Here is an 18,188-nt window from a genome sequence, read left to right as displayed (position 1 = left end):
GGAACAGGGCTATTGTATTTTGTATATCTCTTTCGAAAAAGATATTGGGAATAATGAACTCGATTTGAGTCGATAGCAAAATTGTAAACGAAAAAGATCCAACGATAAAACGAAAAATATCGACAAAAGTCGTCTATCGATAGGGCCATACAAAATAATAATCATAATAAAAAAATACATTAATAATTAAAACACTGTAGTGCAAATTAGCCAAGAAGAAAATACGTTTTATTTTAGAATATAAACAGAAAGTGAAGGTGGAGATGAAAAAATGTGAATATAATAGGTCTGTTTGGGTACTGCCTAAAACAGAAATATTTCTACTTTTTTCAATATTTTTAGCCCAATTCCTGTTTGGGTACTCTGGAATGGTGTGGTTTTGTACATTATTTTTGTCAAAAAAAGAAATATTTCTGTTTTAGACAGTACCCAAACAGACCTAATATTGCAATTTTCTTGTTCTTTTATCGTTCATGGACTTGTTTCTAATACAGACAATTTTGTTTGTGGTTGTTTACAATTTTACTCAGGATGTAGCTATCGTCCAATAATCGACTAAGCACAATCGTTTTCATGATGACAATCGAGTGACGGAAAGCAAAAAAAAAAACGATATCGTTTGCGACGATAGTGATTATTGAAGTTACGGAAATCAAACCAACGTCGAAACGATATCGCTTTTCGATACTTATTAATCTTTTTCGACTGCCTTTTGCCAATCGTTTGACTTTCGTTCAGCTGTATCAATATTGTTGCTTCTGCCGTTATAATGCATGTGAGCCTCAAAAAAAATATTTTTTTGGTTTAGTTTCTTTCTTTCTCGTTTTACATAATCGCTCTTTGCCGTGACTTGCCGGTTGTTTCGTTTTACGTAATAGATCTCCTGGAGCCTTATTGTTTATTACTAAGCGAACGGCATAAAACATGAAACCCAGGAAAACGAAAGTCGCAACATAGAGCGATTATAAGAAACGAAAACAAGTTTCAGAAATTGTTACCAAATAAAATTGGAAAATTCTATTTCTTTACAGCCCGAAATGTCAAAATAAAAATGGTAAATATCAAAATAAAAAAAATTTAAGTTTTAAATGGGACTTAATATTTAGGTAATTTCTCGGCCTCTGATTGGTCAACTGTCAAAAAAAATCCTTCCAATTTAGGTAATTTTATTGGAAAGCTAACTGGAAAATTAGGCAAGAAAATTTTACCTAAAAATCTAAGAAAGTTTTTTTTGTCAACATGACAGCTGATTGTTTTCAATTACAGAATTTCGTTAGCAAAATTGAATTTATTTGTGTGAAAAACGAATTAAAAGTGCATTATCGGTTATAATAAATCCTATTTATTTATTAAAGTAAAGTTAAATTCGGTGTTTGTCCCATGCGGTCTCAATTAAATTTCGAAATTTGACAATAACATCATACCCAAACTAATTTAGTCAATTAACGCAAATTTCCGTTCAGAAAATGACGTTGCCTAAACATTTAGTCCCTAATATTTCCTGAACGTGCCCAATGAGAATACAAAGTTATTTGGTCAGCAAACTCAAAACGAAAGTCAGGGAGAAAACTTAAGGTTTTTTAGCAATACTCGTTTTACACAATCGCAATTTCACGAATATTTACTTACTTAGGGTCGGTGACCAGCGCCGAAAAGCGGCTACAATCCGCTGTGGATTTGGGCCTCAATCAACCAACAAGCTTTGCCAGCCAGCTCTATCTTTAGCTCGCTGCTTCCAGTTTCGCACGCCAAGTTGATTGAGTTTAACAAACGATAATGGTTTAACGCAACTGGGGCCTTGGTGATACAGAGAAATAAGTTCACAGAAACTAAATACACTGTGGGGCATGATATTTTTCATTCAAATTTTTTTCGTTTTCTGAAATTAATTTGTTTATTTATTTTCAAACAAATAAATTAAGCTTTTAAAATATTTTGCAAAACGAATTCCCGATTAATTTGTTGAATATTAGCTACTATTTTCTTCACATATTAATTATTCTTCAAGTCTTATGCCATATTTGACATTTTAAATTTCACAGAAAAACAAACACAAACACAAAAAAAATAGAATTGAGTGGAAGCAATTCAAACTGTTTTGTTGGATTTCAGAATGAGTGAATCCTTGAGTGATTCCAATCGAAAACGACATTAGAGTATCTACTCCTTAATAGAGTGAAAGAAAACGACATAAAATTACTCCGGAGTAATTTTTTTTTTACACTTTTGTGGCGTCAAAGAACCAAAACCTTCAAAAGTGCAAAAATAAGTACTAAAAGGGTACTCTCATTGGAAAACGACATAAGATCCGATTCACACATTCAATTCACTTTAACGCTACATTGCCATTCTGCTATCCATCGGGTAAACTGTATTATTATCCCTCTATTTGACGTCCACGTGAACGTCAACTTAATTTTGTTTGTGTTTATTTGCATAAAAAAAAAATAAAAACAACCAATTACATGTCAAGAAATAATTAAAAATTTATGAAAAGTGGCATTTTGCTTAATCAAATCAAAAAACGTAACTTTTTATGACATCTGACCAATCAGAGCCTAAATTCAGATCTTAAGTTCAGGTGGCCTGCGTTGAACGCGGGGAATGTCAACAGGTTAATAACTCAAAAATAGCTTGCCTGGCCCACTTCGAGGGTCTAAGAATTTTAATTCCCTTTTCGGATTCTCTGACCCGCTTCCTTCATTGTATGTTCAGTTGCCATGGACGCGCCAATGTCAACTTTTTAAATAAAAATATTTAATAAATACGATTTTAAAAAAGGGAAAAGTTTAAGGACCATAAATGGGACCTAAAATTTTTAAATAAGGTTCTTATTTGAAATGCATTTGAAAATGACCCTATTTCAATTTTCTCATGAAAATATAACCACATTTAAAATGTGAGTCTACATGAATAGTTTTCAAAAACAAAAATGTTCTTATAAGAATTCCTGGAAAATTTAACAAACTACAAAAAAACGTTATCTATTCTCGGCGCCCAAGTTATCGTACCATACTTTCTATTTTAACAAGCATTTGCCTCTTATAAAACCAATCATATTAAACTCGAATATGTAGCTGAAAGGAACAATTTATGATGGAAAAGGTTATTCTTTCTTTCGACTTCACAATTATAGAGAAGACCTTCTCTATGTTCACAACATTGAATAAGGGCTTTTAAATTTTACATAAATGATCTCTCCGTGGCATTAAAAAATGTTTTTATGATAGAAAGGTTACAACCTTGATATACATTGTTATGAAAAAAAAAAATAAATAAATAAATAAATGTGTGTCTAGTGTAACACTTTCGCCGCAGTACAAATACGTTCACATGAAAAACTTCCCCTAAAAAAAAGTTTAAAATCAATGAAAACGTAAAAAAGCAAAAAACAACAAATCAATTATACGACAACTTATATGCAAGGCAAAAACATTAAATCTAATTATTGGATTTAGTTAAATGTCAATGTTTTGTGTACGTAAAGGTATAAAATTCAATAGAATTCAAGAATTTTCTTTCAGTTTGCCTTTTGTAATAGCCAGATAAACGGCTAACACGTCTTTCAGAATAATCATATTTTGGAATTTAATCGGTTTGTTATTATTACAATATTAAATTGCATTTGATCATTTATATTATCTGGTGTTGTTTACATGAAAGTTTTATAAGGAACTCTTAACCCTGTGCTCCGCTATTTTTCAGTCATATATGACAAGATATATCTTGTATGAGTGAAACTGTTGGTTCATAAGAATATCGGTTTGCCCGGAAAAATTTTAAAATACCTAAAGAGATTTATTTTGAACGGGAAAAAATATTTCATATATCAAATTCTTCTTCGTTTTTGAACAACTTTTAAAAAATGAAAGAATCATGGAATCATAGCTTGATTAAGCCAATCGGACCTCCTTCACGCGGTTCCCCCAAAAAAAATTTCATATTCATGTCTTTCATTGGCAAGCTCAATTTTATCTCTGACTTTTTTTGTCTCAAAACCTTTAAGGACAGTTCCAGTACAATTGGTTTTATTTAATCAATATTTATTCAAAAACCTTTTCAACAACATTAACCATTTTTATTTATTTTTATTTATCATATTTTTGCCAACTTTTTTATAAACTTACTTCTTGTTGTCAATTACAACCATATTACCAGCTATGCAAAATTCAACATTTGCACCCTTCTCAGTCATTCTTACAAATTAACAATATAAGAAAAAAAATAAACTCTGAGAAGTAGGGCTTAAAATTAAACCGAACGTTGGGGCGCTTTATTCCTTAAAAGGGCGCCTTTGTGAAAGTAAAAATAAATTGAATAACGATTGAGATGCGTGTCCTTTCATACGGAGTTTCGTTGAAATTCAAGGCCCCTTCCGTCCTTGAGAGTGCCAGGCGCCTTCGTCTTTCTAAAAGTGTAGAGCAAAAGTAAAATAGATTTATTTTTATGATAAAGGGCGGCTTTCAAAAGAAAAAAATTTAAAACTATATAGGGGTGCCTTTCTAAAAGTCAAAATAAATAGAACAACGAATGGTGGCCTTCGTTCTTCATAAAAAGGGTTAAAAAAACTTAAACGCAAATAAATTTTCTCTAATCAATTCGTTGTATCGCGATTTTTTCTCTTCGATTCTCGTTGTATATTAAAATTCATGTGTTGCTCTGCACCTTTCTCTCTTCGATTCTCGTTGAAGATTAAATTTTGTGCGAATTGCAATGCTTTACTCTCCCATTCTTCCCGACAGCTAATAGTTGCGGAACCTTTCCGTACAACACAAAAAGAATAAAAAAAAAAATTGAAACAAAGCCCCGGAACTAAAACATGTCAAGAAAAATAAAATATAAATTAAAGTATATTTATTTTTTTATTGGAAGTTCTATACATACGTACATATCTACATAATTTATATGGATAAAATTATGTGCTTCTTGTGTCTACTGACATGCGTCGGTTCCATGAACCGAATAAAGTTTCCGATCGTTACTTTTCTACGATCGAGATTTGATAATATCAAAGAATTGAACCTCTACTTCATTTCATTAGTTCAAAGTTTGAAGGCACCGGGTTCATTCTGCACTTAACAAACCAAATAGTATGTACTTAAGGAAAATAAAGTTTTAAGTTTTAACTTTAAAGTTTTAACTTTTTCCTTGATTTTGGATCAGAATTTTAATCTAAACTATTTTTTTTAATTTTTTAACCAACTTATTTTCATAGAAAGTTTCATTTTCTATGAAAAGTGTCTAAAGTTATGCTTGGTTTTCCAGCTCAGGTCTATTAAATATACTATTAAATAATAACTAAAATGTAAATTATTTGATTTATTTAACCTAAAAGAAATTTTATAATTTTTTTCTTCCAGAATTGATCAAACATATCAACATTATTAAAAATGGTACAAGGATTCTGTGTTCGTGGTCAAAAATGGGTGTGCAGCGAGGTTGAAAGAATCTCAATTAGACTGGAAAAATACAAAACTGGTTATAATGGGTACAATAGAATTCAGCCTATTCTTATTTCAAAAAGTGTTACTTCGATGCTAAATAATTCAATACCACCACCTCCGAATAAAGCCAAAACGTCACTTGAGACGACTTCAGACCCACCTGAAGTTCCAACGACAAGATTTCATCGTCACTGTTCAACTCGTATAACATAATAGGAGCAGACAAAATATTTATTTATATGCAAATATACATACATATATTTTTTTATATATATATTTTTAGTCTTATAGAAATGTTCGTTTTTATTAGAAAAATACATTGAACAATAACTCCAAGTTTAATATTGTGTTATGAATTGAATTTATTATTCAGATTTGTATGTTTATACATTATTTGTTTAGTACATTTGTATATAATTTTTTTATTTATTCAAAAAATACAAACAATTTATTCCTCTTAAATTTTTAAATTTAGTTGCGATTTTATTTCGTTATAAAAATGGGTTGTTTAGATTTTTTCAGACAAAATTATCTGTTTAGTATACAATTCCATATAAAGCATTCAGCTTTAACTTTAAAATACAATACAAACTTTTTTATATTATTTTAAATAGTTTTCTATATTGATTAAATTGAATAGTAGATATCGCAAAAACTAAAATAAAGCACATAATATAACTATGAGATAACAAAAATAAAAATACCTAGATAAATTAAAAAAGTGAACACAAAAAAAAATACCTTTGAAAACACATTGCATGTTAATAAAACATTGATGTAACTGCAATTTTCGACGAGAGAAAAGTTGAACAAACATTTGTAAAAACGGGTTTTATTTTTTAATTATGCTCATACTTATATGCATAAATATATTTATTGTGTAATCAATATAGTAAGCTGTGCCGTCACAGCTTAAAAGTATGAAAATATTATAATAACGCTTTAATTATGCAGTTGTAGCAAAAAATATCCTGCAAGCTTTTGAACTTCTTACAGTAATAGCTACCTTTTCTTATGTGATAGACTACTCATGAGTACGTTCCTAGCATTTTTCAATAGAATGTACATATAAGGAAATCAAGGCCATTCCCATATGCCCGAGCATATGGGAACGGCCTAGAGCATGAGTGCATGTTTGGTGATGAATGGAAAATATATATATATATATTGCATTGACTTCTTTAAATGTACCTACGTTCTATTGAAAATTCCTGAACACAACTGAAAAATCTTCCATCTCCAAAATTACAGCTAATATTGACAACTCAGAAGCTACTAATTTTTCATTATAAAAGCCTGGTACGCTGCTCGCGCTAAATTTTAGCTCCCATACAAATTATCGAAAATTTTTAGCCGAGATAAAATGGATCCCATACAAGTTATCGATAACTTGTATGGGAATTTTATCTCAGCTAAAATTTAGCTCGAGCAGCGTACCAGGCTAAACGCAAAAAAAAAAAAAAAAAAAAAACTACAGAAGTACATAAGTATTTGTTTTGCTTTTGTTTAGCGAATAATCTTATAACTTTAAACGAGCTAAAATTGTTTATATATATATAAATATATATATACATATATAAAATTGGGATCTCGGAAATGGCCCTAACGATTTCGATGAAATTTTCAGCGTTTAAAAAGATTTGGAAGTATTTTTGGAAAAATCCGCCCACTTTTTTACCATATAAGTTTTTTCGATAACGGCTCTAGCGATTTCGATGAAATTTTCAGGGTTTGTTTATCTAAGCGAGTAAAAAGTTTTGGAATTTTTTTTTGGAAAAATACGCCCACTGCCACGACCACTTTTTTAACATATAAGTTTTTTTCGGAAACGGCTCTAACGATTTCGATGAAATTTTCAGGGTTTGTTTATCTAAGCGAGAAAAAGGTTTTGGAAGTGTTTGTGGAAAAATCCGCCCACTGCCACGCCTACTTTTTTAACCTAGAATTTTTTTCGGTAACAACTAAAGATTTAGATGAAATTTTGAGGGTTTGGTCTTCTAGGCGAATAAAATATTTTGGAAGTACTTTTATAAATATCCGCCCACAGCTACGCTTATTTTTCTCACATATAAGTTTTTTGGTTATAGCTTTTAAGATTTCGATGACATTTTGAGGATTTTTCAACGATTTCAATTAAATTTTGAGGGATGGTTCCATGTTTAACGCATTGTTCTTTTTCTTTTTTTTACAATAGGGGTATTCACGATTCGATGCAAATGGTCTTGTATCGTTGCAAAAGTGTAACATTTTCTAAAATTTAAACAGCCAAATACCTAGACTACAATTTGTTTACACTTTTCCTATACCCTAACCCTATTACAAAAATAAAATACAATGGGGTAAAATTTGTCTTTTGTAGTTGTTGTAGTAGAAAAATAAAATTTAGCAATTTTACACTTTTTCGTGCACCGGATCGTGAATACCCCTAATAACTAAACAAAATTTTTTAGATCATGAATTTTTTGATCATGTATTGAAATTTATTTGTTAATTTGGTGTCACTAATCATTATCTTTGTTTTACGTTTTTTTTTTTTTTAATGCGACTATTGTTAACGTATAAAGCCTGGTACGCAGCTCGCGCTAAATTTTAGCTCCCATACAAATTATCGAAAAATTTTGTCTCAGCTAAAATGGATCCCATACAAATTATCGATAACTTGAATGGGAATTTTATCTCGGCTAAAATTTAGCGCGAACTGCGTACCAGGCTTAAGAATAAAATAACTCAAGCCTGGTACGCTGCTCGCGCTAAATTTTAGCTGAGATAAAATTCCCATACAAGTTATCAATAACTTGTATGGGATCCATTTTATCTCGGCTAAAAATTTTCGATAATTTGTATGGGAGCTAAAATTTAGCGCGAGCAGCGTACCAGGCTTCACAACAAGCAACACCATTGACCTAATGTTAATCTTATAATATATAAGTAAAAAAGAGAGAAGTAAAGCATCCACTGATACAGAATAAAACAGAGACAGGGATAAAAATAGTATTTCTTCATACTAAGCTTTGCCGCCAATGCTAAAGTTGAGAAAAAGATTAACTTTATATTCACCATCTAAAACTTTCTGACCCGTAAATTAAAATTTGAACAAAAAGGGATCTCATTGCTGTAGGCATTTTCGATAATGCAGATTCCTGTAACCCTTCTATCCATTGCCGATCGTCGCATGTATATTCAAACGTAAATAAACTGTATTATAAAGTGGGAATGTGGTGTTTTATAACCCGCGAAAAAACTGGTCATTGCAAACTCAAACCCACTCCAAAAAATTGCTTTTTAGGCCTCAGTTATAGCTATGAGTAAAATCCATCAGTAAAAATTTTGTTTACCTATTTTGAATACTTTAAACTTTTATTTTGAACTAATATTGATGAAATAAGTTGAAAGCTTATTTTAACTAATTTTTTCAAAAAGAAGCATTGCATTTGGTGTTAAATTGTATTCACAAATCCATTTTATAAATTTTACTGATGAAGTTTCATTTTAGGGCTCAGTTATAGCTATCAGTAAAATCCATCAGTAAAAATTTAGTTTTGCTATTTTGAATACTTTAATCTTATATTTTGTGGAAAATTTTGATGAAATAAATTGAAAACATATTTCCACTAATTTTTTCAAAAAGAATCAATGCATTTTGTGTTAAATTTCATACACAAATTCATTTTATAAATTTTACTGATGAAATTTCATTTTACTGAACAGCTGACTGCCAAATGCCAAAAAAAATTCCATTTCGTTTTACTGATGGCGTTTCATTTTTTTACTGTTCCGGTGCCATCATTAAAAAAATTACTGATGAAATCAACAGTAAAAAAATTTCTTGAGGCGCGAATGTCAAATAAACATTTAATTTAATGACGTAAATTTACTGATTGCTATAAACGCTCATCAGTAAAAGATTTCAGATTCCTGATGTTTCAATTTTTACTAATGGATTTTACTGATAGCTATAACTGAGGCCTTAGGGCTCAGTTATAGCTATCAGTAAAATCCATCAGTAAAAATTTAGTTTTGCTATTTTGAATACTTTAATCTTATATTTTGTGGAAAATTTTGATGTAATAAATTGAAAACATATTTCCACTAATTTTTTCAAAAAGAATCAATGCATTTTGTGTTAAATTTCATACACAAATTCATTTTATAAATTTTACTGATGAAATTTCATTTTACTGAACAGCTGACTGGCCAAATGCCAAAAAAAATTCCATTTCGTTTTACTGATGGCGTTTCATTTTTTTACTATTCCGGTGCCATCATTAAAAAAATTACTGATGAAATCAACAGTAAAAAAATTTCTTGAGGCGCGAATGTCAAATAAACATTTAATTTAATGACGTAAATTTACTGATTGCTATAAACGCTCATCAGTAAAAGATTTCAGATTCCTGATGTTTCAATTTTTACTCATGGATTTTACTGATAGCTATAACTGAGGCCTTACTGAACAACTGATTTCAAATGCCAAAAAAAATTCCATTTCGTTTTACTGATGGCGTTTCATTTTTTTACTGTTCCGGTGCCATCATAAAAAAAATTACTGATGCAATGATCAGTAAAAAAATAGTTTGGGAAGCAAATGTCAAAAAAACATTATAATTTAGTGACGTAAATTTACTGATTGCTATGAACGCTCATCAGTAAAACATTTCAGATTCCTGATGGTTCAATTTTTACTGATGGATTTTACTGATAGCTATAACTGAGGCCTCATATTTGACTTTTTTCACTGAAAGTTATAACATTTAAAGATACCGAGCAAAGTTCGGTCACCCAGGTACTAAAATGAAAAATATTAGCAGATACTGAGCTGTTGAAAAATCTGGACTATATAGTAAACTTTCACTGGTATTTTTAGTAATTTATAAGGTTAATAAAGTGTGTGATGTAGCAAAAGTCTTTTTATATCATTAATTAAGCAGTTTTTTTCAGTTTAAACAATGTTGGTAGATAGTTTGATTACAATTGTATGAAACTCATGACTTAGTAAAATAAAATGCACTACTGAGTAGCACTAATGTATATAGGTACCAACATCCATTTAGTAAAAATTGATTAAAATTTTAAAGATTTTTATTTAATTTTTTAAAAATGTTTTTCACATAACTGTATATAAATATGTTTATGGATAAAAAAAAATTAAATTCTTTACAATCACAATTTTTAATCGTTAGAATTGTTTTTTTTTTCGATAATTTTTTGGACTAAAAATTAAATTCTGAAAGTTTGCTATTGGCCTCGAATGACAGTTCTTCTTCTGGAAGGAAGAGAAATTGGGCACGTCTAGGAAATATTAGGGACTAGATTTATTTAGGCAACTTCATTTTTTGAACGGAAATTTAAGTAAATTGACTAAATTAGTTTTGATATTTTATTTTTGAAAAATTTCGAAATTTACTTAAGAATTTTTTTAGATCGCATGGGGCAGACACCTAAATTGGAAAGACTTTTTTTGACAGTTGACCAATCAGAGAATTTGACCTCAGATCAAAAATGAATTATCTTTTTTTGCAACTAGAATATAATACCAGTATTTCCCGGTATTTTTGACAAAAGATTAAATATAATTAATTTTTTGTGGCAAATGGACATTCACATTAATTAACAAAAGTTTTGAAAACAGATAATTGTGAACCGTTATTAATTGAAATCTAATTAAAAAATTCCATTTACAAGTTGACCAGTTTTCCCATAAATTAAATTTTAAAATACCAAATTTGAGTATTTATCAACTTGAAAGTTGTGAATCGCAATACTACTCCAGTCAAAGCGTCGGAAAAAAGGGCCTCACCTTGCGATGAGAGGCACTGTCTGTTTTTATTTCATGGATCGATGGGGGTATATTTAAAAGGCTTAAACCCAATTTCTCACCACCTGATCATTCTTTTTAGCGGAGTTATTCACAAAAATGCATTTTTTTGGATATTTTACTTCTAAGCTAATATCTTTGCTCCGGATTATCGTAGACCAAAAAATAAACATGCATTCTCTTCCTTATAATATTTTCTATCGTTGTATGTAATTTCATTGTATTTGAGTGAGTAAATATAAAATGGCAGCCATTTAAAGTCAAATTCCTGTTGTTAAAAAACACATTTTTGTCATTATTTCGAAAAAAGCTTATATCATGATTAACATTTTTCTAACCTATTTTGTAGCCCTGTTCATGTCCTGCATTTTACAGAAAAAATGAGCTCTTTATCACCAAAGATGGCCGAGCTATTGATAAATGAACGCATGCAAAACCGGTGCGAAAACACCCACAAATATCGTTTTTTGGGAATAACTCGTCTTCAGAATGTCCTACGGCAAATAATAAAGCAATGAATTGTTCGTTACAACATTTTCTATCAATTTAGTGCACAATCTTTTTGTTGAAACCAATAAAAAATAAGTAATATTAAGTCAAAGTCGTTTTTTTGTTTAGCAAACTCTTGCCTTATTATTTTGCAAACGGTGCGAGTATTGGCTAAGAAAATAAAATATTATTGTAGTCCTTTAAATTATCTACAATTCAAAAAAAAATTTAGCTTTCTACGACCCACGGGAGCCGAGCTATTATAATTTTAAGAAAGCATTAATCCGTACGAAAATTCAAAAAAATTTCCCTTGTTTATGATTCGAATACTAGTTCTCAGTGAGAGGGGTTGTTTTCATTGTTTCTTGTTATAAGAGAATTTGTCTTATGTTTTTTCGTTGGTCATTTGGACCTTTTTTAAAAAATTAATTACTCGGCTCGTGTGGGTCGTAGAGAGCTAATTTTTTTTTTTAATTGTAGATAATTTAAAGGACTACAATAATATTTTATTTTCTTAGCCAATACTCGCACCGTTTGCAAAATAATAAGGCAAGAGTTTGCTAAACAAAAAAACGACTTTGACTTAATATTACTTATTTTTTATTGGTTTCAACAAAAAGATTGTGCACTAAATTGATAGAAAATGTTGTAACGAACAATTCATTGCTTTATTATTTGCATGCGTTCATTTATCAATAGCTCGGCCATCTTTGGTGATAAAGAGCTCATTTTTTCTGTAAAATGCAGGACATGAACAGGGCTACAAAATAGGTTAGAAAAATGTTAATCATGATATAAGCTTTTTTCGAAATAATGACAAAAATGTGTTTTTTAACAACAGGAATTTGACTTTAAATGGCTGCCATTTTATATTTACTCACTCAAATACAATGAAATTACATACAACGATAGAAAATATTATAAGGAAGAGAATGCATGTTTATTTTTTGGTCTACGATAATCCGGAGCAAAGATATTAGCTTAGAAGTAAAATATCCAAAAAAATGCATTTTTGTGAATAACTCCGCTAAAAAGAATGATCAGGTGGTGAGAAATTGGGTTTAAGCCTTTTAAATATACCCCCATCGATCCATGAAATAAAAACAGACAGTGCCTCTCATCGCAAGGTCAAATGACGCTTTGACTGGAGTATACGGGTCTATGCCAAAATCTAACGAACTGCTTCGTCATGCTTATGAAAAAATGAAGAATATTTTTCCCAACGGATAAATGAATTTTCTTGAAATTTTGTTTCAATATATGGATGAATAATTTCTTTATAACGATATACCAATTTTTTTTTCTTTTGATTTTTTTTTTGAAAAACGTTTCAATAATTTACAAAAAAATAAAATGATCTGTTATACAAGAAATGAAATGGCATACTTTATTTTAAGATTTAAACCATTTAAACAAGTATTTTCGTTAATTTAAAAACAACTTTTAATAATTTTTTTTACATTTGTTACAAGTTTATTAATGAAATAAAATTATTTGAATGCTATATAAAGCTTAAACAACGTGGAAAGAAAGCCAAAGTTAAAAAAAAAAACTATGTAAGCCATCTTGTTCCTACAGCTTCAAGTGTAACGGTATATAAATGATGAAGAGAAGAAAGCTGTATCTGAAGAAAGAGAAGCTAAATGATGGCATCGAAGCCCTCCGGGATAACTTTTCATCAGATTTGTTGATATTTTTTGACTATTCTTTAAATTGTCGTATTTCTGACATAATTCTAAGTAAAAAGGGGGGCGCTTAACCTCGTTAATTAATACAAAAAATAGTTTTTGATGTTACAAAAAAAACGTCTATTTTATTGACATTCACAAAATGTTCCGAGAGAAAACACCATTAACTTCAATAATTCAAGTAAAGCTTGTCTACATCCCTGACACAGAAGTATCTATGTACGTTAAAATTACATTTTGTTCGCATCTAAAAAGTACAGAAAAAAGATGATTTTTAAGTTTACTACGGGTGAGGCTATCCATGTGTTACGGACTGTACATGCTCTTGTAGTTCAAAGTACCTATATAACGAGTATATTAGTTGACCCTTCAAAATGTAAAATTTTAATTTTTTTAATTGGTTAAAAAGATATGTGGGACGAGTCCACATTGCTCGTTTAAAAAAAGATTTTGCAGTTTATAAGAAAAAAAAATGAAATGATTTTTTTTATTGGAAATTGTTTTTGAAAATTGTTGACCAAAGAACCTACCAAATCGATTTTAAACCTAACAACCTACTAAAACCAACAAAACCTACCAAATTCGGTAGGATTCTACCAAAAAATCAAACTTGAAAGTTTTATATTAACAAATAATGGACGATCGAAACGTTGTATTACCCAAATTTTAACATAAAGTGAACGATCAAAACTTTCACAAATATAAATAATACAGTAAAATAAGGTGAAAAAAGGGGTAAATCTCGAAATGAATGCTAATAGAAATTTTGTTTTGCTCAACATCTTCATTTTAGCATTCTATAATAGAGCTGTAGCAAACCGTATGTATTCGTTACTTAAATGCGGGTATTCACTTCAGTAACGAGAAACGAAACGTTACTGCCCAAATAATTTCGTTACTCGTATGTTTCGTTACTAGTACTGAACAAGTAACGAAACATGCGAAACATACGAAACGTGCGAAACATACGAAAAATACGGAACATACGAGTAACGACGATACTCCAATTCCAATACCAATTTGGAAATGCGAAACGAAAACAAAATGGTACACTGCATTTGTCGTGTGCGCATTATTTCGCATCTCGTGTCGGTTCGGTATCATCATTTATGTATTTTATGATTTTGTTGTTCTGTTTTTGTGTATGTTTATCAAAAGGGGTAAATAAGAACTCTGTTTCTTTCTCTTTCGTCCCTGTTTTTTATGGACATGTGCTTGTGGAGTGAATTATGTGAAAGTGTGTTTGAGTGTAGTGTAGATACATTCCAATTAGAATACCAATTTGGATAGGTATACGAAATGTGAAACAAAAACAAAATGGTACACTGCATCTGTTGGGGCGTAGCCGTACTTGTATTCTGTTTTCTCCTTTTTTCCTTTTGTAATTAATAAAAAGAATTTTTCTTTTTATTTATTTGATTTGTTTAATTTATTTTATTCTTTAGTTTGATTCAAACAAATAATTACAATTTTGGTTTTATTCGTGGTTTAAAGTTTTTGTTTTTTTTTCTTTTGATTTCAAGAAGGTACTACTTTCGTGCTTGTGTGTGGTGAGGTGGTGTCTGACATGAGTGACGACAACTTTGAATGAGAATATGGAATGAATGTGATTGAGTGAAATGATTGAATGGTTTTTTATTTTAGGTTGGCTGCAATGACAATTTTTAAGTTTGGACCGGGAGGAAACGAAACATGGGCGTGTTCGTATATTCTTATTTGAATCTTGAATTGTTTGGTTTCTTAATTATGTTAGTTATGATTCTATTTAACTATATCTGGTAAAAACTTTATTCAGCACCGGCACGTTCATATCTTAAAAAAAAAATTACTTTTAGGTACATCGAAAATCTGATATTGAAAGCAGATTCTTGAAAACTTTACTCTTTGCTAAGCTAGTTGAGCTAGAGAATATTTGTATACCATTTTAAAAAAGATTTCTTGTCATTCAAAATCTTGCATTATTAAATTTTTAATGTCGTTTTTACTTTTAATATATATTAAAAAAAAAAAACAACCAAAATAATAAGTTCTTAACGTAAATCGTGAGACATAACAAAAATACCAAATGTAGGAAATATACGAAATATACGAAACATACGAAATATACGAAATATACGAAGCATACGAAGCATACGAAACATGCGAAACATGCGAAACATACGAAATATACCTAAAGTAACGAGTAACGATATCGTTGATGCGGGTACTAGAACCAAAAGTAACGTATACATGCGGGTACTCATTTTGTCGTTACTTTTACAGCCCTATTCTATAACATACCTCAAAATTCTAGAAAAATCTAATGTCCGCGAGTCGCGATTTTCAAGGTCAAAGCGCGAAAGGAGATTTTCAAAATTCGCAATAATAGACAATGGTATTATATAAACATATGATACATAGGTATTTTTTAATGCTGATGCCAAAAAATCTTAAATCTGACGTCTCTGAAAAATGTTATACCAGTTTTTCATCTGTCAACCCATATTATTATAACAGTTGCAAACTTACTACCGAAAAACCCTTTAAAGTTATGGTAGAGGAACCAAATTTTGCATGAAGGTTTTCATATCCATTATTATTAGGAATCTGTAAAATGCAATGGAAAAAACATTCATATCTATGAAAAATTGGTATTTTTTTAAAAAAGGGAACATTTTAGGATATGCACTAAAAAACATCCTGGTACTAAACTAAAGTTAGGTGCAGATTTAAAAACTTTAGATTCTTATATGTATACCAACATAACCCATATGATTTCAACGTATTTTTTAACGCTGATTCCAACAAAGCATACAAACAAATCAATCTGACCATCCCTGAAAAGTAATGTACCTTATTCATGTTGATCTGACACAAATATCTGAAGAGTAGTTTTTCAATTTTTTAAAATGTGCACCTTATCTTCGAACCAGAAAAATTAGGACTTGCGGACATGAGATTTTTTTAGATTTTTGTCATAAGTTATAGAATATCTAAGCTAAGATAGAAACAAAAAAATTAGCCTATTAGCACTAATTCCAAGATTGTACCAGGATGTTTTTTAGTGCATATCCTACAATTTCCCTTTTCTCAAAAAATACCATTTGTTCATAGATTTATATGTTTTTTCATTGCATTGTTTTGATCCTTAATGATAATGGATAGGAAAACCCTCATGCAAAATTTGGTTCCTCTACCATAACTTTTAAGGGTTTTCGGTAGTAAGTTTGCAACTGTTATAATAATATGGGTTGACAGATGAAAAACTGGTATAACATTTTTCAGAGACGTCAGATTGTCTTGATTTAAGATTTTTTGGCATCAGCATTAAAAAATACATCTAAGACATGTATCATATGTTTATATAATACCATTGTCTATTATTGCGAATTTTGAAAATCTCCTTTCGCGCTTTGACCTTGAAAATCGCGACTCGCGGACATTAGATTTTTCTAGAATTTTGAGGTATGTTATAGAATGCTAAAATGAAGATGTTGAGCAAAACAAAATTTCTATTAGCATTCATTTCGAGATTTACCCCTTTTTTCACCTTATTTTACTGTATTATTTATATTTGTGAAAGTTTTGATCGTTCACTTTATGTTAAAATTTGTGAAAAAATTAAAATTTGATTTTAGATTTTTTGGCATCAGCATTAAAAAATACCTCTAAGACATGCATCATATGTGTATATAATACCATTGTCTATTATTGCGGATTTTGAAAATCTCCTTTCGCGCTTTGACCTTGAAAATTGCGACTCGCGGACATTAGATTTTTCTAGACTTTTGAGCTATGTTATAGAATGCCAAAATGAAGATATTGAGCAAAAAAAATTTCTATTAGCATTCATTCCGAGGTGAAACCCTTATTTGACTGGATTAAAACTGTTGAAGATAAAAAAGATTTGGTTAAGGAATGTATTGTAGATTTCTGAGATTTATAAATTTACTCGAACAGAAACTGAGGGAAAGAAGAAGAAAGGAAACACAAATCTGAGAAATTGTGTTCAGTTTGTTGAGATTTCTGGGTTTCCTGATATACCAGAAAAATTAAGTTAACTTTTGAGAGGAAGGTATTCCTAATACAGTACATATGATGTTGTATCCATATTTACAAAAAAAAAAAACCTACGGGAAAAAAACACAATCAACTAATATTTTAAAGACTTAACAATCTTATTTTATGTACAACCATTTGTGATTTGATTATATGTGTTACTTTTTAAACAAAATTAATGACAATCTAATAGTTTAATAGTTTACTTAGTAAGTAGTTAATAAATATTTATACATAATTCTTAAAATGCTATTTTAATAAATTTATAGCTATATGTATTATTTGTTTATGTTTTCAAATGATTTTTCTCTCAAGTAAATAAAAGAGCCACCAAATTAAATTACTAATAAAACATATATATGTAAATAGAGCGCCGCAATTATTAAAGTTAACTAAAAATGCTTAGAATCCCTGAACTTTTGTTTTGGTTACGAGTTTTGTTTTGTCATATACTGTTTGATGCTGTATGAAAATAAGCTCTTTTACAGTTATGTTTGATTTAATCCATTCGGCGATGACTATTTCTACTTCGTACACTCTCCGTGTCTGTTTCGTCATCGTTGGTTTCTTCTTTCGGCCGAGTCCATTTGATCATTGTTTCCGGTGAACGGTAGAGGAAGAGTAGTTTGGCGAATAGATCTTCTTCAAGAGCGAGCTCTAATGCTTCTCTTACCTTTAAGTAAAATAGGGTGTTCAAAAAATTTTATTTTTGTT

At 29.9% G+C, this 18,188-nt stretch overlaps 1 protein-coding gene across 10 annotated transcripts in view; it reads right to left on the bottom strand.

The window, feature by feature from the left end:
- The window catches only part of LOC129915875 (piezo-type mechanosensitive ion channel component), a 291,170-nt gene that overhangs the window by 141,090 nt on the left and 131,892 nt on the right, over positions 1 to 18,188 (bottom strand). For 9 of the 10 annotated variants that reach the window (XM_055995585.1, XM_055995575.1, XM_055995606.1 and 6 more), the window contains one exon: positions 7,962 to 18,147. In XM_055995585.1, the coding sequence (XP_055851560.1) occupies positions 17,974 to 18,147 (174 nt within the window). In that variant the 3' untranslated portion in view covers positions 7,962 to 17,973. Of the gene's footprint in view, positions 1 to 7,961; positions 18,148 to 18,188 lie in introns of those variants that run through there. The other variant, XR_008772383.1, reaches the window with a different exon arrangement.

This window comes from Episyrphus balteatus, chromosome 1, assembly GCF_945859705.1.
Source record: "Episyrphus balteatus chromosome 1, idEpiBalt1.1, whole genome shotgun sequence".
Lineage (NCBI taxonomy): Eukaryota > Metazoa > Arthropoda > Insecta > Diptera > Syrphidae > Episyrphus > Episyrphus balteatus.
Note: the sequence above shows the minus strand (reverse complement) of the source record. Positions and strands in the feature narration are given on the sequence as shown.